Genomic DNA, 27,151 nt, shown 5'->3' with positions numbered 1-27,151 from the left:
AGAGTGAACAGCTTTGACAGCTCACTGTAGGCGTAGAAGTATTAAGTGAGGTGATATCAATAATAATTTTTAAATGTAGGTAACCCTGATAGGTCAACGTGGCGGTCTTACAACATGTTTCCCTATTCTTTACGTTATGAACAAAAGGGACGCACACCAACACTATTTAGTGAGCGTCTTGGTGCACTGGAGTTTGTCCAGTTAACATACTACGGACGATCATGTTTTTTCAGGAAGAAAACTAAAGAGTAATAACAAGAATAATGGTGGTAGCAAAATTGTTTTGCAAAACGAACCCACATAAGTTACGAACGGAAATTCAAATGGAATTCTTCACTTCAAGATAAAAATAGACTTTTTTTTTAAAAAAAAAAAAAAAATCTATTTTATTGTGGAAGGAAACTTTTTCATGAGGACATTGTTTTATGGCTTCTTCATGAGGATATTGTTTGATGGCTTCTTCATGAGGATGTTGTTTGATGGCTTCTTCATGAGGATGTTGTTTGATGGCTTTTTCATGAGGATATTGTTTTATGGCTTTAAATTATGCTTAATTCACGTTTACAAAACAGTAAACAATAAAAATGAACTAACTGCCAAAATAATAAAGGAAAAAATTCGGTTTTGTAAAACTTTCAGAAAAATAATCCTTACATCAGAAGCTTTTTTACAAATATATAGCTATATATTGTTTCATATTTTTAAAACATAAATATTTCTATAATCTTTCTATAATCTTATATTTATTACAATAGTATTCATTTAATTCCAAGCTAAAAAAAAAACTTAAAGATGAAGAAACCAGCTTAAACAGAAACCAGCTTTAACAGAATCTAAACACATTAACTCACGTTTCATTAAAAGTGCGAACCTATAGCATAAATAACACATACAGCATATATTACATATATGCAACACATAAAGCATATATTATATTTTAACTGATATAAAACATCAAAACAGTAATAAAAACAAAGTATACTTGCAAGGAGTACAAGATCAAGAACCGGTATCAGTGATTTTATTCAAAAACAGACGCTTCCATTCATTAAAATGACGACCAGACAAAAGATTTTTAAAAACAACAACAACATTCCAAACACAAAAAGGCTTTTTTTTTCTCCTTTAAAACTTCTTACTTATGTTAGACTCATATGACTTCTTAGTTATGGAAACTTTGTCATTACAAATATTTGAATCACCTTTCAAGTATATTTTTCAAAAAATTTTCATTAGCAACAATATAAATATAATCTAAACAAGTCTAAATACATCTACGGGGGGAATTTTTATCGCGATAAATATATTCAAGTTATATGTACAATATAAGAAACATCTTAATTCGCAAAAGAAACTGTAAAAGCTAAATCTGAATTTCTATTTCTAAAAATCGTCAGTAATTTTACAGGTTGATGAAAACACAAACTACATTAATCAGGAAAATTTAAAGAAAAAAAAAACAAAAAAAAAACAGAGCAAAACAAACTACCTGCATGCTAAGTTATGAAATCATGTCGTCATTTGCTACAAGGACACATTTTTGTAAACCCCCTGTTTCGTGGTTAGCTAACCCATGTTCTGCTAACTTTCTGTAGCTCCTTCGTTCTTTAAATTTTGCATAAGCAGCTTCGTTTAATGTAAGTTTATTCTCTTCTAATGTAAGTCTATTCATTATATCACAACAGTCAAAATTAGTTACTATTAAAGCAGACGAATTAGGTTTTACAATTGTAGGACGAATATCTTTCTGAGCTTTTTTCTTTGACCCAAATCTCTCTGCGAAATTCTCTATTTTACCTTTCTTTTTGAGGTCTGGATAAAGACTTTTACGTATAACAGGAGTTCTCTCTAAAGACTTGCTTTGATCGTCCGAAATAGAATTGCAGCCGAAGTTGATGACCTCTTCATTTTTTTCTCCAAATTGAAAACGGATAGGGCCACCATCAGGAGGTTGCAATTCCTCTAACGTTCTGTTAAAGACTCTTCCTTCGCTAAAAAGTGCACTCTCCCCTCTTTTAAATTTATCACCGTCAGGTGTCAAATCAGTTTCTGAAAGACTTTGCTTCTTGCGTGATAATATAGGAGTACTTACAGATTTTTTCATTACTTTGCCAGAAGGCACTTTGCGTCGGAACACCTCTTTCATTCGTAAAAACATAGGAACATAAGGATCTGGTTTTTCTGGTGTAGGCATTTTAGCAGCTTTTGGTTTAAAGATCTCTGCACTTCTTCTTCGCAATCGTTTTAAGCAAAGTTTCATTCTAGAACCGGGACTGCTTGCAGCTTGTGGTGGAATAGTTTTAGGAGTAGGAGTGATAGTTAATAAATTAGGACAATCTTCTGTTGAATTCACAATGCCAGGAACAAAGGTTTTTGAAGTGTTTATGTTAGCATCACCATTATCAAAATTTATCTTTGATGAATACAAAGGTGTATTCGGGCAAATGTCATCAATAGAGTTCATTGATTCTTTTCGCCTGTTCTAAAATCATTAAAAAAAACAATTGAGAGATCAGCTGAAATAAATCATTTACAGAGTTTATTAAGCAACAATTTCACCTGTATTGATAACGGTATGAACAGAGGGGTACCAGGGTAGCTTTCTTTAAACTAGAAAAATAAAGAAAATTCTTCTTAAATTTCTCCTAAAGCTTCTTCTTGTTACTAATCTTCTAAACAAGAGATATCTTTCTGCTCCTAATGATACAAAACTATATCTACACAAAAATTGTCGGGGCAATTGAAGGATAAACAATAGTACATTCATTTCTACTTACAGCAGGTCTAAATGCATATTTGTCATTTTTACAGTTGGTCAGTTTATGAAATGTAGTTTTTAGTATTTATTTACTAAAAATTTAATAACTGAGAAACTTTACAACCAAAAAAAGGTAGAGTAACTGATGGCTAAAGTATAGTATGAGTAACTGATAAAGTAAGTAATAGTTACTCATACCTTACTTTGTTACTGATATGCAGTAACAAAGTAAGGTATGAGTAACTGATGGCTAAACGAACAGAAGAAATTCTTTGTCATTAGAATGTACACTTTTTGTTACAATTTAAAACACATATAACCTTTTTTTTTATTAAAGAAGTTTTATATTTGTTTTTCTAACCCAAAGATTTTAAAAGCAAGATAAGATTTTTCACAACTTTAATCAAAATTTGAGGTTTTTTGTAATAAAGTTAAAATAAACTGAAAAAGCAACCGTTGAAAGCTGTTCAGAATGAATATTTATAGATGACCAAATAAATAATGTAAGCTTAACAAGTAGATATTGTTTTCATAAAAAAACAATGTAATAATTTGTCACAAACTGAGCATCCACAAAACATCAGTGAAATGATCAGAAACATCAACAAAAAGTTTTTGTAAAACAGAGTTCCATACAAGTAGCTGTTTGCTGTCACAAAAACAAGTTTGCCAAGTACAATTTTTTCTCAAGCAGAATTAGTAAAAGACTTTATGATTGATGGTAATTAAAAATGGGTATTCTTGTCAAATAGAACAGTAACTCACTAGTCTAACTAAATTTCAAAGAGTCTAAAAGAGCAAATACTTCAGATCAGCAGTTAATCTAAGTAATTCCTTTTGACACCAGTTAAGAGCACAAACATACAATATAAACATTAAAATAATCATTATACAAACATTTAAATAATCATTAATTTTAGGAATTGTTTTAAGAAAAATTGTTTAGTGAATCAAATAAAGCCATCATCGAAGGACAGGCTTTGTAAAATTAGACTTTAAAAAAAGCAATTGTTAATCCGTCCTGGATTTCAAAACATTTGATTAATTCTGTCACTTAAATGGTGGATAAAATGAAACAATTCAGAAGTTTCTAAAGGAAATTTCCAGATTAACACATGTTTATTGGCCTTGGAAAAAGTTTTAAAAACAACATGCAATCTGAAAGAAGAAATTATATTGGGAAAAGAAATGGACTTTGACTTTTTAAAAAGAAATAAAACAAAAACAAAAAATAGCTTTTTGATTTGACACTTGTTGTTGATTTTGTTAAACTATACGAACTTAGATAATAAATGTAGGGCAAAAGTATTTTAGCACAGCAGTCACTGGTTGAAGTTAAATCACTTCAAATGCAATTAAAAAATCAATGCATCTCTCTGTGTTGCAGGCACAGTCATAATAAAGGAAACATTATCTTCAAGGTATTAATCTTTAAGCAGACAATACTTTGAAGACTATTTTGAAAAAAGTCTTATGCATAGCATAGATAAACTTAATAAAATGAAAAGTTATGCTAAAAAAATGCAGCTTGGTTCTACATACATCTGTGAATAGACATATTTTCAAGCTTACTGACTCAACTTCAAAAAAAACTGTCTATAAAGTTTGTCTACAAAACCGTAAAAAACAAATTTGGCTTTTTTTAACTAAAGTTTTATAACTATGCATATATACAAAACAAAATGTATAAAATTTGATCAGCATTAAAACAGTCAGGAAATGTGCCAGAAAGTACTTTTTTTTCTACATATTTAAAGGTTTAGTGCCCCCTTCATAAATCCCTCTTGCCTCTTTAATGCAGCTACCTGTCATGCTACCCACTAATGCCACTCTTTCTTGTTGTAGATATTGTTATTTTATATGTCATTTTAAATTTGTATATTGTATTTACTGTATTAGATTAAGTTAATTTTAAAGTATAAGAAGAGTATAAAAAGAAAGTTTATTTATTCTACTAATTTCTTTTTTCATTAGAATTATAAAACAAGGAGTCTTTACATGAACAAATTTATTGACTTACTTTTTCCATAAATTCTCTTTTCTTTTCTCCATCAGGAAGTTCCATCATATGCGCATATAAAAGTATTAATGCATCATCTGTATTATTTTTAGTGTTTTTACGAAATTGCTTGGGGTCAATTTGCCGACAAAATGTTTTCTCCATTGGAATCTCTGCATCTTTTTCCTTAAAATTAACCTTATTCTTTAAATTTTCTTTTATTATTGTAAAAAGTTCAAAGAACTGCCATCAGCTGTAAAGAGGTACTTCAAAGTAGTAAATTAGGTTGTTTAAAAATTTACTGTACCTCCAATATAAAATTTTTGCATTTTTAGTAAGTTTATTACTTGAAAACCATTATTTCACAAGATATTTGTTTTTTTCAAAACTGACAAAAAATTATTTTTTTTTCAAAAAAAGCTTAATAATGAATTTTTTATTAAATAAAATTTTTCAATTCTGAATGATCGACATTTATATTTACCATATTTAAATGTACTATGCAAAGCTTGTACATTGATTTTCATGCCTTTTTTTGGCTGTTTTATTATAGGTATAAAAAAAAGAAGTCACAAAAGATTAAAAAATGAAAAGTACTAATTTTGCTAGATTTTTTTTTTTTTTTATTAAATTTTATATTAACTAGCATGCTTGCACATACAAGAAATTTATGTAACAGTTATCTAATTATCTAATTATATGATAAGAAATTATATATCTTTAAGAAATTTGTTTGATTAGAAATTACATACTTTCAATAATTTATTTAGTAATTTACATTTAAAAAAAAAAGGTAAAAAAGCTTCATTTTTTTTTTTGTTACTAAAAGCAAATTTAATTAATATTAATGGGATTTAGTTAAAGATTTGCATAAAAAAACATTTAAATTATAGCCTCAAAAGTTTAAAATAAACTATCTTATTGTTGATTTGTGAAAAATTAATTTAAGTATTAACATTCTAGACTTTAAAAAATCAGTTAGACAAAAAATTTTCAGTAAGAATTTGTGCGATAACCAACCTTGTTTACGGAAATTTTCTGTAAATATTGCTTTACTTCAGTAAGGAACTCTGATGGAATCTAAATTTAAAAACTTAAAGTCAGAACGCTGAACTGCATTAAATGAAGTGCAGTATGATAGCTCTATTTCAATTTGAATGTTTTATATTGTTGACAGCAATCTTGTTTCTGAGATGTGGGTTGAGTAGAAGAGAAAAATCTTTCTTAAAAAGATTATTTCTTTATTACCATACACAAAATCATGGCCTACTTTATACACGGCCGGATATGTTGCAAAATAGGCCGAAAATTAGAAGGCCAGTTTTTCATGGTTTTTTTTGGCAAGAACGTCATGTTGATCAAGTTTCCAAATTAGTTGTGAGAAATATGGTAAATAAACGCGCTGTGGTTAATTGTCGAACTGGCTATAAATTTAAAAAAAGTGAACCTAGTTCTCTTTATCCAAGTAAAGCTGTTTTTAGTTTTCCCAAAGATACTAATTTAGAAGAAAAATGGATTAAATTTGTAAACAGAAAAGATTGGAAACCAAGCAAACATTCAGTTATTTGCATCGATCATTTTGAAGAAAAATATTTAAAAATATTTATATTTAAAATATGGAAAACGAGTTACTTTAAAACACGAGTTAAAACCTGTTCCATCTATTTATTCTGAAGAAACTTGTATTTTATCTTCTGTAATGCCTAAAGTTTCTAACTTTCGTAAACCACCAACTAAACGAGATTCTACTATCCCAGATGAAATTCATTCATTTCAAGAAATGGATAAAATAAAAAACATTGATATGCTTCATGAATCTAACTCTCCAAATGGATTTAGTTTTCAAAGATATGAAAGTTTTGTTTTATATTATCGTTTGTTTTTTGTAGACTCCACTCCTTTTATTGAATCAATAAGTGTTGATAACAATTTGCATGTAAAACTGCATTATAAAAGTTGTCCACTTCCACTTCCTTATTGGTTTAGAACTATCAACAATTGTAAACTCACAAGTTTATCTATTTTAGATAATTTGGTGTCTTATATGCACAACCTTGTTGAAGGAAATTCCTATTATTTAGTTAATGAACTTTCAAAACTAATCTTTTTTAAATCTAAAGGTCGACCTCCATATTCTTCAAAAGTGTTAGGTTTTGCACTAATGCAAAGATATTCATCATCTCAGGCTTATTCGCATCTTCTGGAACAACTTCCTTTACCGTCAAAGTCACTATCAAAGAAGTTAGTATCAGGTGGAATTGATTCAATAAAATCATTAAAGTTATTGTTAAATGAGGACAAAATAAGCAATGATTGTGTTATTCTTTTTGATGAAATGTATCTGCAGCAATCTTGTGAATACCACAGTGGTAGATTAACTGGACAAGATAAAGAGGGTAATCTCTACAAAGGAGTAATTGTCTTTATGATTGTTGGCCTCAAGAAACCAATACCTTATGTAATTAAAGCCATCCCAGAGACTAATATCACTGGAGATTTCATTAAAAATGAAATAGAGGAAAGTTTAAATACATTAAGATCTGCAGGTTTTAACATTTGAGCATTGATTGCAGACTACCATCCAACAAATGTCTCAGCTTATTCAAAATTGCTTAGCATTTATGGGTCAGATAAGCCAGAAGAAAATTTCTTTATCACTTGTAATGATCATAAAGTTTATCTGATGTATGATAGTGTTCATTTGCTTAAAAACTTAAGAAATAATTTTATTAGTACTAAAATGTTCATTTTCCCACCATTTCAGTTCACTGATTACAGTTTTAATATGAAAGTGTCTGCAGGGGATATCTCTTGGGCTTTGCTTCATAGAGTACATGAAAAAGACAAAACTCTTTCAGCAAACTTAAGAAAGGCATATAAATTAGGGGAAAAGACTCTATATCCAGGTAACAATAAACAAGATGTCAACTTGGCATTAAATATATTCCATGAAACAACTTCAGCTGCAATTCAAAATTATTTTCCTAATGAATACTCAGCATCAAAATTTTTAAAACTCTTTAATTTATGGTGGGTAGTATCCAACTCAAAAATGAAATACTCTAATAATGTTAAAGGAAATGCAGCTGTTATGGGGGATGGTAAGCCACAATTTTTACGTGCACTTGCTCACTGGGTTCAAGAGTGGCAAAATTTACAGTACAGTTCCACTGAAAGATATTGTCTCACAACTCAAACTTCTAATGCACTAGTAATAAAATTGCAAAGTACTTCTAGTCTAATTGAAGATCTTCTATTTGAAGGATATAATTATGTTCTAACCTCACGTTTCCAAAGTGATCCATTAGAGCGACATTTTTCAAAGTATTGTCAAATGAGTGGTGGCAGGTTTCTAGTTGGATTACGTGAAGTAACTACTTCTGAGAAAATTTTGCAAATGAGATTGTTATTAAAAGAGAACTTTGACTTTTGGAAACTGGATTTAAAACCTTTTCATTCAGATGTGAATCTGAATTCAATTTCAGAACTTTTTAATAATGAAATTCAGGAAAGTGAGTTAGATGAAGACAGTAAAGAGGTTACAATTTTTATTGCTGGATATATATGCAGAAAGTTACTTAAAAAATTGAAATGTGAATTGTGTACTTTATTGCTAAAAAGTGATGTCGTTGACATAGATACAGAATATATTGACCTAGTATCCAGAGGAGGTCTCTTAACTCCCTCAAAGTTAATTGCAAGTCATGTTATTAGTTGCTTTGCTATGCTTGATGCAGTGAAACAAAGTCTACTTACGTTGGAAACTCTTGAGATCAGAAAAGTTAGCGAAAATATTTTATATGAGTATAATTAGAACCAAAAATTTCTTTGTGATAGTCATTTTGAGTGGGGACTTTCTCTTGTTAATAGAACAGTAATAAATATTTTTTATAATAATGAACAAAAGATTGTAAGTGGGAGTAAACACAAAGATACTGTATTATCTTTCAAAAGGAGACAAAGAGAAAAGAGAAAATAAGAAATGTAGTGAATATATATATATATATATATATATATATATATATATATATATATATATATATATATATATATATATATATATATATATATATATATATATATATATAAATTGTTTATACAAATAAATTGTTTTAACTACAAATTTGTTTATAAATTCAATATCGTTAATATCTCAACTCCAAATGCTATTTTATAAATGCATCTGTTATATTTTAAATGTTAAAAATTATATATTTGAAATGAACTGTAAAATATAGTTTTTACTTAATATTTGATAATTTAATTTCTAATAAAATATTTAACACAGATGAATTAACCTAAAAAATTTTTAATAAGGAATACTTAATAAACTTTAAACTTAGGAAACGTTAAGCATTACTTTTAAAACTATTTTACAATTTTAAAACACAAAAACTTAAAATACTGAAAAACTGGCCTTCTAATTTTCGGCCTATTTATGCAACATATCCGGCCGTGTATAAAGTAGGCCATGCACAAAATACTTGTTAAAAACTACTTAAAAAGACTTTTATTTAAAAAAACATCATCAATTCTTTGCATAGTAATTAGTAAGAACCAATGTTCTTACTAATTACTATGCATAATTATTACTTTGCATAATTATTACTTTGCAAAAAGTTAAAGTGGTGCTGGTGAGTTGAAAATAACTGTTAGGAAACATTACAAAATTTCACAGTGAAAATAATTTTCTTAAGTTCTGATATTTGTTACCAAGAAGAAGAAGTTGTCTTATGTAGAACCTAAGATAACTAAATACAATTAAAAACAATAAAAAATTGAATAACTTATCCTAGTAATTACAGCTTTATTTTTAAGATAATGTTAATTATATCAATTAAAACTACATTTAATATCTGTTACTTTTACATTAAGTCGCTAATGAAATGACTGTGAGGCAAGTTTTTCAGATCATTATGAGTATTCTGCTAACTTTTTTTATTAGTAAGCTTGATTGCATTAACATAAAAAGTAATTAACTTTACATTTGGTTTGTTTAGGCTTTATTTTTGTAACTAATATGCTTCTAGATTGAATAAATTTTTTTAAACTGATGAAGTAACATAAAAAAAGTATAGTAAAACGCAGTTAATAAAATTTAATTTTAATTAAAGAAATTTTCATTCTTTAATGAAAAGCTTCTAAAATACAAAAAATTCAATTCAACCGTGATATCTTTTTTTGAGTACAAACTTGCAATGATACAGACTTGGCATTTAGTAATAAATATTTTGAAAAATTTGTAATTCAACTAATAGTAAATTGGTATAATACTTTACCTGGAATAACTCAAAAGAATTTTCAATGATAAAACTAACAAGATCAGTGAATGGCTCAACATTATCGGTGAAATCAGACAAGCAATTCATAGGCTGTAATGTAAAACAAAGTTTGATTATATTACAGTTATTAAAACTAATTATCAATTAGTTATATTATAGTTACTATAACTAAATTATAGTTTGATTACAACTATTTTATATTTTATATTGCAATCATATATATTATATAACCAAATTACAGTGGCTTTCAAAAATGTAAGGCCACTTAGATTTTTTAGCAATTACTTTAATTATTTCCATAAACATAAGTTAATTAAGCATAATTTTTTAAAATAATAAAAAAAAAGAAGGGAGATTTTTTTAAATTTTTTATTTGGAATGTGTTGCATAATCGAAATAAAAAAAAGTTTAAAAAAATATTATTTTGGTACCAAAATCAATCAAAAAATAGAATTAGGTCAAAAAACTATACTAAAAAAAGTGTCAAAAATATAAGGTCAGTTAATTTAAACTTAATAACTCTTAAATTAATCCTGAAAATTTGTACTTGCTTTGACCAATACGAATTACAAATAAATTTGAAAAAAAATCAATTTCTAACCAGCATTTTAAGAGATATTTCAGTTGGTAAATTCTTGGCACACCAGAAGCAGAAAAATGAGCAGAAAATTAGTATCACAAGAGTTCATATGCCAAATAGTCTATCCAAATATTTCCATCAAAAGATAATTCAAAAAAGTCAAAAAGAAATAGCAAGAATATGTGGTGTTCATGCTATGCTGTGTCCAAACAATGCTGAAAAACTACAAACTTTCAAATGATGTAAAAGATAAAAAGGTATTGACTGTTATGTTGCTGCCAGAAATGTGCTTTTAAGGGTGACAGGATTAAATAAAATAATTGGTGTAAGGAAAAACTTCACTAGTCATAAGAAGATTGGTCTAAGTTCATTTTTAGTGATGAATCAAATTTTGAGGTGTTTAATCATAAATCAAGAAAAAGATTTTGGATGCTTCACTGACACTGATCACTGACTGACATCTACTTCAAATCTTTATTTTTTCTTTGTGAAAGAAAGATTTCTTTTTAAAACCATCTTTATTTCGTTTGTTTGCACAAAGTTTTTTTGAAATATAAATAAAAAGTTTGAATTTTCTTGATTGAGTCTCTTCATACATATTTCTATTCAAAATTTTGTTTGCTAAGTTTTCTCTTTTCTCTTCTCTTTTCTTTTCTCTTTTAGCTAGAAAAATCAAGGAAAGATTTTGTGTACCAAGAGTAAAAGGCGGTGGCAGCTCAATAGGTTTACAGGGATGCATTTCTCATAAGGGGATAGAATTTCAAAATACTTACATAGGGAGAATTAGACACTATAATTACAAAAAGACTTAAATAAGCTTTAAGCTAAAAAAAGTCAAAAGTTGATCATTTTTTTAGAAGGCATAAAAATTGGATTCTCCAACAGGTCGGTAAAACTGCACATACTGCCAACTCAATGAAAGAGTGGTTTCAAAGGCAACATAGTACTCTTCTACCCTGTCTAGCATAATCACCAGACCTGAACCCTATCTAAAATATTTGGTCATGGATAAACAAGAAATTATCAAGAAAGAATGTGGAAAGTTTATTTTTGACAGATTTTTTTTATTATAGTTTTTTGACCTGATTCTTTTTTTTCGTTTGATTCTGGTACCAAAAGTGATACTTTTTTTTTAATTCTTTTTTTATTTTGGTTATACAATATATTCCAAATAAAAAATGTAAAAAAAACCTCCCTTCTTTTTTTTATTTGTTTAAAAAGCATAGAAACAATTTAAATAATCACTAAAAAATCTTAGTGACTTTACCCAGCAAGCACAATCATACAGGACCCAAACGGGAACCATCTGGGATGTCAAACAGGAACTATACAGGATTTGGCCGCGGGAACCATATGGGCAGAATAAAAAAAAAAAACGAAAAATCTTTCCGGTGCTTTTTTCTTTTCCCTGTATTGACCCCAGATTTCTCTTGAATGTATTTTAAATAGATTTAATCTATAGATTTTTTTTAAATTTGATTATTTATAATTTTTTAATTTTTTTTGATTATTCATAATATTCATTAAAGTTTGTAGACAAGCTCTAAAAAAATGTAAAATATAAACAATCATTATAAATAAACATTAAAATTTAATGTTTGTTTCATTTTAAACCAATTAAATGACCATTTAAATTCTGGTAGAGTGATTATTTATGTAACTTGTAAAAGAAAAATTTGTAGCATGCTTATATGCAAATTAAAAATACAAGGACATATATAAGTATATTTTTATATTTAAAAACTGCCAATAGTTAATATCTAAAGAAGTCGTTGACAACAACAGATTCTAAATCTTTAAAAAAGAATTTTTAAGGAGCTAACTTCAGCACTGCATGAGATGAGGTGTAAGATTCCAGAATTTTTGTATCTAGAGAAATTTTCGCTAAAGTATTCTTAGTATTATTAAACCTAATTCTCTAAATACATTTTTTGGAATTGTGATTGGAAGTAGAATATGAAAAAAATATATAGTAAAACAGGGTAGAATGAAATAGAGGGTAGAATGAAATAGTTATGACTATGCGTATTCTTTTGTTCTTAATTAGTTATTGAATAAACTTTTTGCAAATATTTTTTGACAATGTTGTAGAGGATTTTTTTCTGAATAAGATAATATCAAATTTTAATTTAAAAAAAAAAGTTTTTTGATGATTTGTTAAGCATTCGAATGCAAGATGATATTTTTTTTCTTTTTTTTTAAAAATGGACATAAAACTCTCGGAAATTAAATTTGATATTAATGAACTTAATAAGTATACTGGTAGAACTTTTTACACTGGTCAAGAATCTTTTTTCAAAATTGAATTTGCTATTCAGGGAAAAAAGTTATGACATAAAAACGAAAACGGAGACATGTCGGGTTGAATGAAATATGCTAATTGCTCACTTGTTAAATGCAGCTTTTATTAATTAAATCTCAAGTGACCAATAAATCTCTGTAAATTTTGTGGATAAATTTTAAATTACTTATCATTAAATCTATTCTAATATAAAATATGCCTCGAAACAACTTGCTCTCAAAGAAAAAAGAAAAACTATACACCGAAAAGCAAGTTGCGCTTGCAGTGGCCATAGTACAAAGTGGTGAATTTTCACTTAACAAAACTCCTCAATCATTCAGCATACCAGTAGCAACTCTTCACAGGCGTGTCTACGGCATAGGTGAAACATTTGGGAGTGGTTCAAACACGAGATTGTTGCAACAACTCCTAATCAAATTATCCGATTTGGGCTTTGGTAGAACTTACAATGACATCATCACTTTAGTTACCAACTATTTGCAACACCAAGGTCAATCTCATTTGTTTCCTAATGGTACACCAGGGAGAGATTGGTATAAGCTTTTCATAAACCGGTGGAGTCATAAGTTAAGCATAAGGGCCAAAGGCAATATTTCATCACTCAGAGCTGCTTCTTGCACACAAGAAATAGTAGCAAAGTATTTCAACTTACTGCAAAGAGAATTCAACGAAGCAGGAATCAATGAAAATACTTCATGTCATTTGTGGAATTTTGATGAAATTGGATTTTCTGGTGATCAAGGCAAGCAACATATAGTTTGCCGGTGTGGTGCAAAACGACCATTGAAATTGGTTGGCAACAATGAAAAAATCCATTATACAGTTGGAAATTGCATCAATGCTGCTGATAATTGTCTTGGTCCTATATTATTTTTAAATCAAAAAAACGCCTGTATAGAAATTGTTGCTTAAGTGGTCCAGACGATACCTTTTACACCAGTGAGCCAATTCACGAATTGCTTATGTCCTCCGGATGGATGGAAGATAAGCAATTTGTGAATTGGCTCACTGGCGTGTATGTTCCTGCCATTAAAAGAATCCCAGGTAATTAGTTTAATCTTTACTCTAATCAATTAATTACTTAATTAAATAAATCTAATTATGCTTATACAATTATAGGCATTCATATTTTAGTCTTAGATGGACATGTGACACATGTCACCAATCGGGTCGTACTTATTTGTATCGAAAACAATATCTTTTTAATTTGCTTACCAGCTCATTTGTCACACATTCTGCAGCCACTAGATGTCAGTGTTTATTGTCATCTCAAAAGAGTTTGTTTGGTGTTTATTGTCATCTCAAAAGAATTACTTCAACAGTTTTATACAGAGACAAAGTTCAGCAACTTATCAAAAGAATGTTTTAACCAACTGCAAGCAAAACTTTTTAGCTCTGGTGAAGTTTTTACACGCACCCAAATAGTTAGTGGATTTCAGAATACTGTCTTGTTTCCACTCGACATCAGTAAAATTGATCAGTCAAAATTGCAAATTGCTAATACGTTTGAAACACTGTCATCTCAACCTGAGCCTTCATCATCTCAACCAGAATCTATGAAAGTACCACCACCACTACTAGCACCAGGAACTACACTATCTCAGCCACTGCTATCTGAATCTATATCAACAACATCTAGCATTAGAATGTGTTGCATAGCATCAGCTTCAAAGTCACCTCCAAAGCCAACTCGCCTGCAAACAACCTTCAATAGTCTAGTAACTCCAGCTATTCAAAAGGAAATTCAAAAAGAGATTGTAAAACAAAAAATTCAAAAGGAAATTCAAAAAGAGATTCAAAAACAATTGTATTTGGCCCAATCACTTGCAGCAGCTTTGCAACAAATGTTTTGCATCCAACGCGTTGACAAAAAAAAACGAAAAAATTTAGATGTATCAAGGTTCAATGGGGAGTGTCTCAGTAAACCTGAAATACTCAAAAAATTGAAAGATGCTGAGAGCAAAAAAGCAGCAAAGCAAGCTAAAAAACAACGTAAACTAAGCTTTAATGACAAGCGGCAAACAAATCAAGCAACAGCAGCAACTCCAACAAAAATAACACCTGCAAACCAAGTCAAGTGTAAAAAGTGCCATAAAATTTTAGGCGAAGCTTCAACAAGTCAATACATGGAATGGTATCAGTGTGAAAATTCAAAATGCAAAGTTCGGCTTTGTCAAACATGCATACCAAAGCAATATGTAAAAGGCGCTGAGTTTTATTGCACCAAAAAGTCCCGCACAAGTGTCAATTCAGCTCAACCTCTAGTACCTCTCTACAACTCAACATCATTACAAAAATGAAGTTTTTTTTATTTGGTTGTTTTTTAATTGTTATTATTGGTTGTTTTTTAAATTTTTATTATTGGTTGCTTTTTGTTTTTTTTAGTCAAGCGTTGTTTTAATTAAATATAGATTTGCGTATTTCATTCTCCCCGAATGTGAGGGTAGAATGAAATAACTTTTTTTTTCAATTGAATAAAGTTTCTTAAAAAACTAAAAACTTTTTTTACTTGATTTGTATATATTTAAATACACCTCAAATTTCTTTACAACTTTAAAAAAAAAAACAACTTAAAAACCTTTTTCCCTTCAAAAAAAATTAAAATTCTTAACTATTTCATTTGACCCCATTTTACACTATATTTTATTGAATAAAATAACTAGTATTACACATTTATAAATGAATATATATATATATTTGTTCCCGCTTGACATCTTGTTTGGTTCCCATATGGTTGTGGTTGCTGGGTAAATTCTTGAAAGCCACTGTATTAGAATTATAGCAGAAAAAAAGAGAAAACACACACAAAAAAAAAAGATTCAAAACTTTTTTTAAGTATAACATTACAAAAATTAACATTTTAAACCTTAAGGCGTAATTTGTATAGACTTTTTGTTTTTTTCATAATTTACATAGACTTTATTTGTTGCTTATTTACAAATTATCAACATGCTATTGGATCTTTAAGGAGCCAGCTAGATTTTTGTATGTAAACTCTAGAATACTTCAAGACTCAAGAACACTTTCAAACTCTTGGACAGAACTTAAAAATTCATAAACATTTTTTTGTTTTAAAAAAAAAACCTAAACAAGAACTTTTATTCAAAAGAACAATGTAAATATAATATAAATATTACAGCACAGAATGTTCTGTAACCATTAAAACAAAATGTTAACACAATGTTTTTACTGATTACAGTTTTCTTTTACATTTTCAATTTAAAAAGTATTTCATAGTTTGTTTGTTTTTTTCCTGTTAAATTTTTTTTTTTTCAAGAAATTTCAATTTTTTTCTTTGTCATTCAAAAGAGATTTTTATTTACAAAGTCTTCCTTTTGATGAATTTCTTTGAACTGAGATGAATTTTTACTGATGTCATTGAGAGTTGAATTACAGAATTAACAAAATTGTGTTTGTTTTTTTTTGTTTACCATTTTAAGGGATAAGAAACATTTTCCATTCTTCTGATCCTAAAACTTAGAGGGTAACTCACTTTTAAATTAAATTTATAAACATTAGGATTTCTTTTCTTGTATAATCCAGGTTTCTTATCCTTTGATTTTGATGGGTTCTTGTTTTTTAAAAAACAAGAACCCATCAAAACCCATCTTTTTTCTGAAAAACAAACTTTTTCTCAATAACATTTGGACCATCCAAACAGAGTTCTTGCTAAGTTTAATATGAAAAAGAAACCAAGTAGACTAAAGTAAATTAAAACTAAGAAAAAAAAAAAAAATTATTATATTCCATTTAAATTTATTGTTATTAAAATTTTAATTTTATTTTAAATGATCAAAGTTTTTAATTACATAAAACAGTGTTTTGATACAACATGATGGCAAAAAGTTCATCTAGTTATTCTATGAAATTATTATTTTATGTAAATGTTAATAAGGAGATCTTGATGAAAACATTCAACCATGTTAGTTAGACCAGAAGAGTATTTAAAGCATTATGTTCAAATTTAAAAAAATCTTTCTAAAGTGATTGGCCAAGAAAGTATATCTTTTTTTTTTTTAAAAGTTTACTTTACAATTACATGCCATTATTTAATGCTTTTTTTAACTATTTGAACAAAATATGTTTGAGCTTGTAAACCCTTGAAAATAAAAAATTTCTTTTTTTATTTCAAACTATTCTTCACTATCTATTCTATTGCTAGCTATTTACTTAAGTGTTCCTCATTATTACTGCTATAGTTATGTGTTATAGCTATGGTAATATGATATTTCTATGGTTATGTGTAACTGACATGCTTATTTCATTTCATGTAGACGCTTTTTCATTTAACAAATTATGATGTCTGCATAAAATCAATCTCTTATGATAAAAAAATTCTTGAAATAAATATATTAATCAAAAAACAAATTGAAAATTAAAATGGAGAAAAAGTTCTTTTAATGCAGAACTAAGAGTTAGTTTTTCTATGGCACAACATTTCTGTATTTATCAAAGTACATAAAATAATGAAAATAAATTTAAAAAATTTAATAAGTATTTCTTGAAAAAAACATTTTTAATTCTTAAAAAAACATTTTAAAACATTTTAAACATTTTTTTTTGTAAAGATCTGCATTTAAATTTTATAAAGATTACCTGTCTAGTGCAGACAATATTTGGTGCAAAGACCACCCCTAGATTGTATGCAGTCATTCTGTTTGTCCCATCTTGAGCAACAATAAACAGAAGTTCTAAAAGCTTTTTTAATAGCAGTCTGTTCAATGGCGGTAACAGCAAAAATAAATACTGAAGTGTTTTTATCTTCTGACTTTTTGCGTAAACACTATCCATATCTAAAATAAAAAGACAAAATGTGGGAAAATAAAAAATCTAAAAAAATCTTTTAAAAAATGCGGAGGAATAGAAAATTTAAATTAAGAGTAGCAGAGTTATGAGAAAAATTTTTTTAGTATATGTATAAATTTTTTAAGTTATGTAAATAAAATTGAGAAAAAAAGATTCATTTCACATGGTTGCAGCATTTGACTGCTTTGGTTTTCCTAATAAATACTGAGAAGATTTGTTCACATTAAAGGCCATTTATTAGTAAACTGACTAATTCCAAGTTATAAAAAATATAAAAGTGACAGTATTAGTGTTTAGATTTTCAATATGACACTGCTCTTGCTCATAATATGATTCCAACCAAATGATCTTTTCCATGGTACTTTCAAACTTATTGTTATTCAATATTTAATTATTGATCAAGTTTCTTTTAAATTGATAAACAAAACCACAATTTAAAAGAAAAAGTAAATTTTCCAAACACTTTTTGTGAAATTGACCCTTTGGCCTTTTTTTTACCTGTAAAACCATTAAAAATGCATGAAACAATTTACTTTTTTATTTTTATTCTTTGTTCTAGTAACATTCTAATCCTATATTTAACTAAAAAAATTACAGGCTGTCTAAACTCCTAATCACAATACCTTTTATCCCGATATATAGGTTTTTGAGAATATATAGTTGTGAAACATTTATTACACTTAAATATTTTTTATAATTATTGCTAGAGATATTTTTGTTTAAACCACCTATGCACACATTTGATTTAATGGAGACAATTCCAAAAAAATGTGAGTTATGATAAGTGAGTAAGAGACATTCAAAGGGTAAACATTAAGATCAAGTTTGTTATTTAATGAAAAATACTACAAGATGTAACAGCTGCTAAAAAGACTACTTTTATTTTTTATAACTTTTTGCTTTGCAAATATAAAATTTATTGATAGAATTTGATGGAATTTCTTAGGTTGACAGTTGTTAATGTTAATTGTTGATTTAATTGGTTTCTTTACTTTCATTGTGATATTTCGTTTCTTTTTTTTTAAGAGTTTAAAAATTTTTACACCAACTTAAAATACAATTATCAACCAATTTAAACTATAAATTGTAAAACTGGGTAGATAAAAAGGAATGGTGCATAAATTGACATAAACTCATCATTCAAGAAAGTTTTACAGGTTTATCTCAGGAATTTATAATGAAATTAAATGATTTAAAGTGATCTCAAAAATGATCCGAAAAAACCAGCTGTTTAAATGGTCACAGAATTGCACAAAAATTCACAAAATTAATGGTAAACTTAAACTATGAAACATCATCTGTCTGATTTAGGACTGTTCACAAGATGTTGAATTCTTATTGGAATCATATAGCTCAAATTGAATTTGCCAAACACAAATGAGACAAAGATTTGATCTGATGGAGTGAAATACATTTGATGTCCTATATGTTGAGGATATTACTTCAACTTTAGACTGTTAGATATGGTAGAGAAAGCATACAGATTTGGGGCTGCTTCAGTTGCAACATGATTGATCCTATTCATTATATTGACAGTAGTATTGACCAGTTTATGTACAAGAAAATCAATAACAATATAATGAATCCAATTGATAAATGTAAAATGCCACTTGGATAGATTTATCTGCAAAATAATTATCCAAAACACACCATAAAATCTGTTCAAACAATACTCTAATAAATATTTGCCATCAAAAAGTTCAGATTTTAAACTGATTTGTTGTAATGCGATGGTTGTATCATAATGATTTGAAAAATGTAAAAATATTTTTAAAAATTAAGAAATAACACAATGAAAATATAGAAAGCAAATAAAGTCAACATGAAGTACTATTGATAATCTTCCAAAACAATATCATCAGTTTGTAACAATTAATTTAAAAAGTACAAAACAAAAAGTGAAGAAAGAAGCGATCTAATCTTTTTGATCACAACAGTAAGTAGATAAATATTAAACTTTAAAGACTATCTTTTTGTATATTAAAATTTGAACAAAAATCTTAGTGTTAGAATATAAATTGCTATAAATCCAGACAGTGTTTTTTTTACCTGCCAGTTGCCGATAACAGTCGTACAATTGTATTGTTAACAAAGGTTCAGGAAGGTCACCAAAAAATTGTTTTAATATCCCAGCAATATCATGTGCACTATATTGACAGTTTTCTGAACGCAACTTTATTTTACCACCTCGATTTAAAATAGATTTTAATTCATCTTGACGTTTTTTATTTCCTGATATTCTAAACAAGCCATCTGTACTTCTCTCTAGAAAAGTTTCCCAAAGTTAGGCTGTTGAATATAAACTCAAGAAAAAAAGTTCATAAGAAAAGTAATAATTAGTAAATACATTTTAATAAATGCCATTTTTTAATTTGTTACTATAAAAAATCAGAGCAAAATCTTCAATAAAAAATTTTTTCAAAATTCTTTGATAAATCTTCAAAATAAGTAAAGGTAAAAAAAACCTACTAAGTTTGAGATGCTCTATTAATTCTATAATAAGTTCAACTGTTACTGCAGAGATTGGTTGCCCAAATACAAGTGGAGGATCTGAAAGATTTTACATAATAAATCAGCAACCACAACACAGAAAACTAAGTAAATTCATTCTTTTCTATTCTGAATAATAATTTTAATGGCTTATGTACTAATTTTTGTAAGCACAAAAAAATTACACCCTGAAATTCTAAATCTCATCTAGATAGACTCTTAAAAATCTCAAGTTTACTGCATTGTATCATTAGCCTTTACTTTCAAAATAATTTATCATACACATATATATTTAAGAAATGCAATGTAACCATAAATCTATTGCTACCAGTGGTGAGTTTGAGTATTGAATGAATCTCAAAACAGAAGGGATCTCTAATTCTGCTTAACTAACAATCCTAGAACAATTTTTAATAGCAGAAAAGATCAAACAACTGTAAAACTTTCATATGCAAAATTGATTTTACCTTTAGTTGAAGAAAAATTAAATATTTTCTTCACATTTTGCTTATACAAATTTTGCTGGGCTTGATGACTTATAACTTCATGCTCTTCTAACTCAAGGTTTTGAGAAACATAAGAGCAATCCCCAAGTAACTTAAGATCCTCTAAGTTACTCATTTCAAGTAAACGTGTCAAATGACTTACACATAGTGTTGAAAGGGAATCCATCAAGTTTTAAGTATCTAAAGTTGAACTATTTGTATAAATTTGTCTGTGTACATCCTCCTTATATATATATATATATATATATATATATATATATATATATATATATATATATATATATATATATATATATATTATTTAAAAATGTATATTTAAAGATGTCTGTGAATGTTATATCTTAGTAAATTTAATCTTTATATGCACCATCAAATTTTGTTGCAGCAATAGCTGTGTACATTTTCATATATAGTATTAATTTTGTTAAATGAAATGTACCACTTGTGTTACAGATTGTTGAGTTATAATTAAATATGTAAGTATATAAAGTATCACCAGAGAATAAGTTAATTAAAAATACAATTACATTTTATCCAACAATGTGTTTTTATTAATTTAACTTCAATCATTTTTTAAAAATTTACTTCTATGCGTTACATATATCATATTTTGAGCTATAGTACTAATACTTATTGTTATCAAATCCTAATTATGCAAATAAGTTATCAAATTGAGACATTATCAAATTATCCTTATTTAAGATTTTGATTTTTATATGAAAACACAATATAGATATGTAAAATCAAGTTTCATGCATGCATTTTACGGGTACAATATGTAAATTCTTGTTGATGAACCTAAGATATTTATCTAAATGCATCTAGAAAAAAAGACATGCATTCGAAGTGAAAAGAAGAATACATCTGATTCTTTATAGGACTGAAACTCATGAAAAAGGTTTTAGAATAAACATTTAGGAAGCAAAGTTCACGTTTTGAATGCTTCGCGCTATTTACCTTGTCAATAATAGACATAATGTGCTGTTTACGTTTTACGCTTATTTGCGCATGTCCGTATTTTAGCCAACCTATAGTCGTATTGTCTCCAGGATATCTTTACGTATACATAAAAATCGAGAGGTGTGTTTTGTCTATGAAACAGGTTATTATATATAAAAGAAGCAAATGCTTAATATAAAAACAAGATTACAACAATAGTAAAATCAAAATTAACAACTTAAAGTTTCCCAAATTTTATTACAGATTTACAACATCTATGAGATTGCATGCTTGAAATCCGTCAGAAAAACTTTTCTTTTTAAACAACTTAGTTATTTGTGCTAAAAGGTAATAGCAAGTAATATAAATAGTAAAGGTCAATTTCAATTTCATTTCAATTTCATTTCAATTTCATTTCAATTTCATTTCAATTTCATTTCAATTTCATTTCAATTTCATTTCAATTTCATTTCAATTTCATTTCAATTTCATTTCAATTTCATTTCAAAAAGTGTCAAATTGTATACAAAATATTTTCATCAATGTGCTAACAATATCTATAGTGTCTAGGCCCGCAGAATACTTTTGTGATGACTGGTCCGAAAATTTAATGGATACCTTCCCCTATTCTGAGCCTTTAATAAATATAAAGCAAGCAAATATTTTGAGCCTTTTTTATTTCTACATTTTCATAGAGAAGCACAAATTAAATTTAATTGATCTTGATTTGTAAAAATAAAAGTTACTAACGTTAAACCTTAACACAGAAACACACTTTGCGGGCTTCCCTAACGGTACAATTTGAAATGGTTTCTTCATATGATATTTTACTTGCTAAATTAGATTTAATGGAAAGGATCATTAAATAGCACATTTGCTCCTGGCCCGTTGTTGAACGTAAATAATCTTTGATGATAGCCAGCTAGCTGAACGATCTCTTGCCTTCCGATGCGGAAATGAGCAACGTCAGAAAAATTCGAAGTGAAATACACTTGGAGGAAAACTGAATGCAGTCCCTTCGCATAACCTTTGTTCAGAAGTTCAAAAGGCTTCTTACTGACTAGTATATTTCTTCTTATCGAAGAAAATTGCTGAATTTCCTTAGCGAATTCTTTTTTACTCAAGTCTGCTGGGTAGAGCTTGACAAGATTATTCACTTTTATGCGCAGCTCTTCTTCTGTTAGAAATTTCGGTAAAGAGCAAAGAGTTCCATTCCTCTTCTATTAATTCTCCATTATTTTAAACCTTGCTCTTATTTGACCAGTGAGATTGTCTAGTGCAATACAAAACACATCACAAAGCTTTTTGATGTTTCATTGTGGTTGTAACCAGTAGTTTCGTCGTGGAAGATCTTCTTTTTTCGCATTTCCTTCTCAGCAAATGTAATTTCATCAAACTTTAAAATCTTTGCAACTTCTGTTGCCTTTTTTAAAGTAAGGTTCCAAGTCGAGTAGATTCGATCCAGATCTTTCAAAAAGTGACTCATTCATCATCCAGATTGAGTTGATTGGAGAAGAAGACTCAGGCTATTAACTGCCATCAAAGCATTTAAACCAGAATGTAGTGAAAATAACAAACTCAAAAGAATTTATCCATTTTATCAGAGAATCCACTTCATTGCTTGTTTCGGCAAGAAGATTGAAGTTCTTTTAGACAAATGATTTCAGGATTTAACTTTTTTAGATGGTCTAATGACTTAAACTGTAGCTGAAAAGAGTGTGGAGTTTTTTTAGATGGTCTAATGACTTGAACTGCAGCTGAACAGAGTGTGGAGTTTTTGAATATTTCTGAAGCAGGATTATACTGGAGCCGACGATTCAATAGCATGTAAACCACATAAACTCAAACTGTGGGCAGAGAAAGATATAAAAATTGTTTGGGATTCTTTTGTCTTTTAAAATCCTGAACTCTTTTGTAGATGCCATCCATATTAGCGCCATTGTTGTACCCATGACTATGATAGTTTTTTATACCAACCTCTTTCTTTTCCACAATTTAATACCAACTTAGATATATTAACCTCCATATTTTACCAGATCTTCTAGTTTAAGGAACCTCTCTCTGATTTCCCACTTGGTGGGAAATGGTTAGGTCTGAAACAACCAAACACCTACTCATAGTAAAATTAAAGCAACAATAGAAGCAAAAATTAAAAGCATTCAGTTGCTGGTATGCGGATAATACACACAGAAGAACTTTGTTCACTGACAAGATGCGGAAGAACTAATTCCTCAGAATCAGTTCTGCCGCATCTTTTCAGTAAACAAAGATGAGAGGTCAACATCCGGCTGCTGTAATATTTTTTTTGGGAGGAGGGGGAGTTGCCTTAGATGGGGTTGTTAAGCTTTTTTTTTTGTGAAAAGGGAGTCCAAAGTGTGTGAACGCAATATTATTTTATGCAAGCCATGAAGCTTTCGACAAGATTTGCTTCGGCCCATTAGGCGAATTTGAATTGAAAATCGAAAAACAACGTTCCGAAGCTCATTTCCACGAATCAGACGCTATCGCGTAGCCCAGACCAGAGTCCATCGAAATACATATTGTGGTTCCTGTTAGAGGCTATGGCTTGCTCTTCTCAACACCAAAATATTAAGTCTCTAAAGTGCGCTCTCGTCTAAGCAGTGGAAAATTTCATCATCCATGAGGCACGTGGTGTTATTTATGGCTGGCTGAACTGACTAAGCAAATATTCTACAATTTGTAGCTATTGAATGACTCAACATTTTCAAAAAAAAGGTCTAAAAAATTTTTTCCATTTACATTTAATAAGCAAAAAACCGTAAACCGAATTATTTCAAAAAATATTAGGCAAAAATAATTTTCTCAAATCCAAAACAAGAATTCATGAGTAAATATCTATCAAATTAACATAAAGCAAAATATCTTGTTAAATTTAAAAACAAATATCAGGGTGCGGTAGCGATTTTTTACATTAAAAACGATGATTTCTAGCATCATGACACACTGAGGGTGCTTGGTGTGACACACAGGTGGTGATCTGTAACCCTCTGCACTATGAATCTTTCATTTCGCCTATTGATCACACAATCAACAGTAAAAAGTTTTTCATTAATTTTTAATAATTTTTACTGTTGACTGTAGATGAAGCATGGCTTTTCAGCTGATTCAAAAGCTTTTTTGATCGCTCCAATCTTAAACTTTTTAGCCTTTCTGTTAAAAGTTGGCATGAAGGTCAAGCCACACTGACTTTTCCGAGTGTTTTTAGAGTTCTTTTGACTGTCCTCTCATCAAAATTGAATAGTTATATTGTCTTCCTAAAAGACAGTAGAATTCTTTTCAACATGCTTTTTAAGCTTTTCATTGAACTTTTTATCAACTTTTTTGTTCACTGGAGAGGGCACTTGGGTTCTCTCTAAGCACTGTCACATTTTTTCACTTTGTAAAATGTAGTTTTAGACACTCCAGAAATATGAACTACTTCACGAGCAGGCAAATCTGAGTAAATAAAATTTAAAAGTCCAAGTTCTTTTGGCTTCCATTGTACAACTTTTAACAAAAATATTTTTTATTTACAACTTTATTCAAATCTATAACGTTCATTGAACATCAACCAACAAAAATAAAATTCAGAATTTTTTTATTTACATCACGAAACCTAGCCAAAAACTAGTTCTCAAATCGCTGCCACTGCTCCATAAAATCTCAAGATACTACTTTGAGCTGTGCTAAGAAAATGACTTACATAGGCTGAAAGCCCTATGCAACCAGACTTCAAAAATGTAAAAATTGAAATCCACCTATTTTTTCTGTTGGAGAAAATTAGGTTTTATTTTTTACCTACTTTGCACAATATGAAGAAATGACAGCCTTTCAAAATTTTGCATTTTTACAGCACCATAAACTACATCGAAATATTCCAGAAACATACAAACTTGACCTGCAGACTTTTAGGAGTAAGAATAATAATAATAAACAATGATGTATTACAATTATTGCTGCTGAAGATACAGATAAGTAAGCCCTTTAATCCAGTAAATATTATTAAAAATTCATGCTTACTTGTAGTTTTTGACCCAATTTTTACCCAAACTTCAAACCCAATTACGTCATAATTTTTGCAAATTTGCAAAACCACAGGTAATCTTATAAAAAACCTTCATTTGTTTTAAAATGTGCGGCCTAGCAGGATCTTTTTTAATCGTCAAAATGCCTAAAAAAGCAAAAGATCATGAGGATTGCAGGAAAACCGTATGTTTTATGTGCATGAAGAAGGCTACTAGAGAGCTGACTCAGAGTTTCAAGCGGACAGAGTGAAAAAAATCTTTGAAGAAAATCTTAACTTCCTAGAACCAAGAGTGCCTAGAGGCATTTGTTCAGCATGCCGGATTACTCTTTTGAGAAAAGAACAAGGAAAAAATGTTGAGCTTCCCTCCCTTTTCAACTTCAAGTCTATCAATGTGAGAATGGCAACCAGAGACCAAGAATGTCACTGCATAATATGCCAGATAGGTCACTTAAAGCTGAATGAAAGAAGTCCATTAGAATCCAAGGAAATGAAGGATTGTCAGCCACAAAAACGTTGCTCTACCTGCCTGAGCCTTATTGGAAAAGGTTTGACACACAACTGTAATCAGTTTCAGTACCGACAGAATTTGAAACAACTTGCATCTGAAGACCCAAAAGTAGCAGAGCAAATTGCATAACAAGTGATCACAACCAAAGATGCAACTCCTGGTGGATTAGTCAAAATCTCTAAACCTCAAGGAGGTCGAAAACTTCGTGTAAGAGCAGGTAGCATAATGAAGATCTGATTTGCAAATTGAAAATACTTTGACTTTGTGCTCAACCATTATTTTTCTTTTCCAAATGGTAGTAAAATATTTTTTATGTTTAAGGACCATCCAGTGCAAAGAAATTATTCCATGAGCCCAACATGACAACAGAAGATCTTGTTAAAGTTCAGCTTAATACTGGGCTATTAAACAATGGAATGGAAAAGCTTGCCTCAACCATTAACCAAGTTGCTAAATCAAGGATTGATGAACCCAATTTTCGAGCCAAGTTTCAGCTAAAGCCAAAGCTTTTGTCTGACTTTTTCACTCAGACAACAATTTCATCACAACCAGAAAACAATACTGAACAGACAGAGAACCTTGTTGTTCATTGCAAAAGCTTGGAAGAGCAAATTGATGAGGTTCTCTTGTCAAGAAAAGTTCTCTCTGATCATTTGATCAAGTTTGGGATTGATGGAGGTGGTGGATTTTTGAAGGTTTGCCTTGGAATCATTGAAATGGGTCAGAGAAGGGATGTCAGCTCCCCACGTTCAAAGCAACTCTTGACTCAGAGAATAGCCAAGGACAGTTGTGTCAAACAACAGTTGATTGTTACCATTGCTGAAGAATTACCTAAAAACTATCTGAATGTCAAGCAAATCTGGTCACTAATTCAAGCAAATTCACCAAATTTCATCATTTCATGTGATTTGAAGTTGGCTAACATCATGTGTGGGCTGCGATACCATGCAAGCT

At 29.0% G+C, this 27,151-nt stretch overlaps 1 protein-coding gene and 1 pseudogene across 1 annotated transcript; both read right to left on the bottom strand.

Moving 5' to 3' along the window:
- Window positions 1–1,104: 1,104 nt before the first annotated feature.
- Window positions 1,105–20,910, bottom strand: LOC145180334 (rho GTPase-activating protein 19-like). The gene is made up of 9 exons (XM_090082782.1): window positions 20,685–20,910; window positions 20,197–20,277; window positions 19,777–19,992; window positions 17,518–17,714; window positions 10,037–10,129; window positions 5,778–5,837; window positions 4,779–4,943; window positions 2,560–2,610; window positions 1,105–2,482 (listed from the first exon to the last, which is right to left on the bottom strand). Exons 1-9 carry the CDS (start codon window positions 20,887–20,889, stop codon window positions 1,502–1,504), a joined length of 2,049 nt encoding a protein of 682 aa, XP_089938908.1. The 5' UTR covers window positions 20,890–20,910; the 3' UTR covers window positions 1,105–1,501.
- A 1,503-nt stretch (window positions 20,911–22,413) lies between these two features.
- On the bottom strand, window positions 22,414–25,507 carry LOC149891236 (uncharacterized; annotated as a pseudogene).
- Window positions 25,508–27,151: the final 1,644 nt, after the last annotated feature.

The sequence above is a fragment of the Hydra viridissima genome, unplaced genomic scaffold, assembly GCF_058129835.1.
Source record: "Hydra viridissima isolate aposymbiotic clone 2 unplaced genomic scaffold, HvirCarnegie_v1 scaffold_3, whole genome shotgun sequence".
Classification (NCBI taxonomy): domain Eukaryota; kingdom Metazoa; phylum Cnidaria; class Hydrozoa; order Anthoathecata; family Hydridae; genus Hydra; species Hydra viridissima.
Note: the sequence above shows the minus strand (reverse complement) of the source record. Positions and strands in the feature narration are given on the sequence as shown.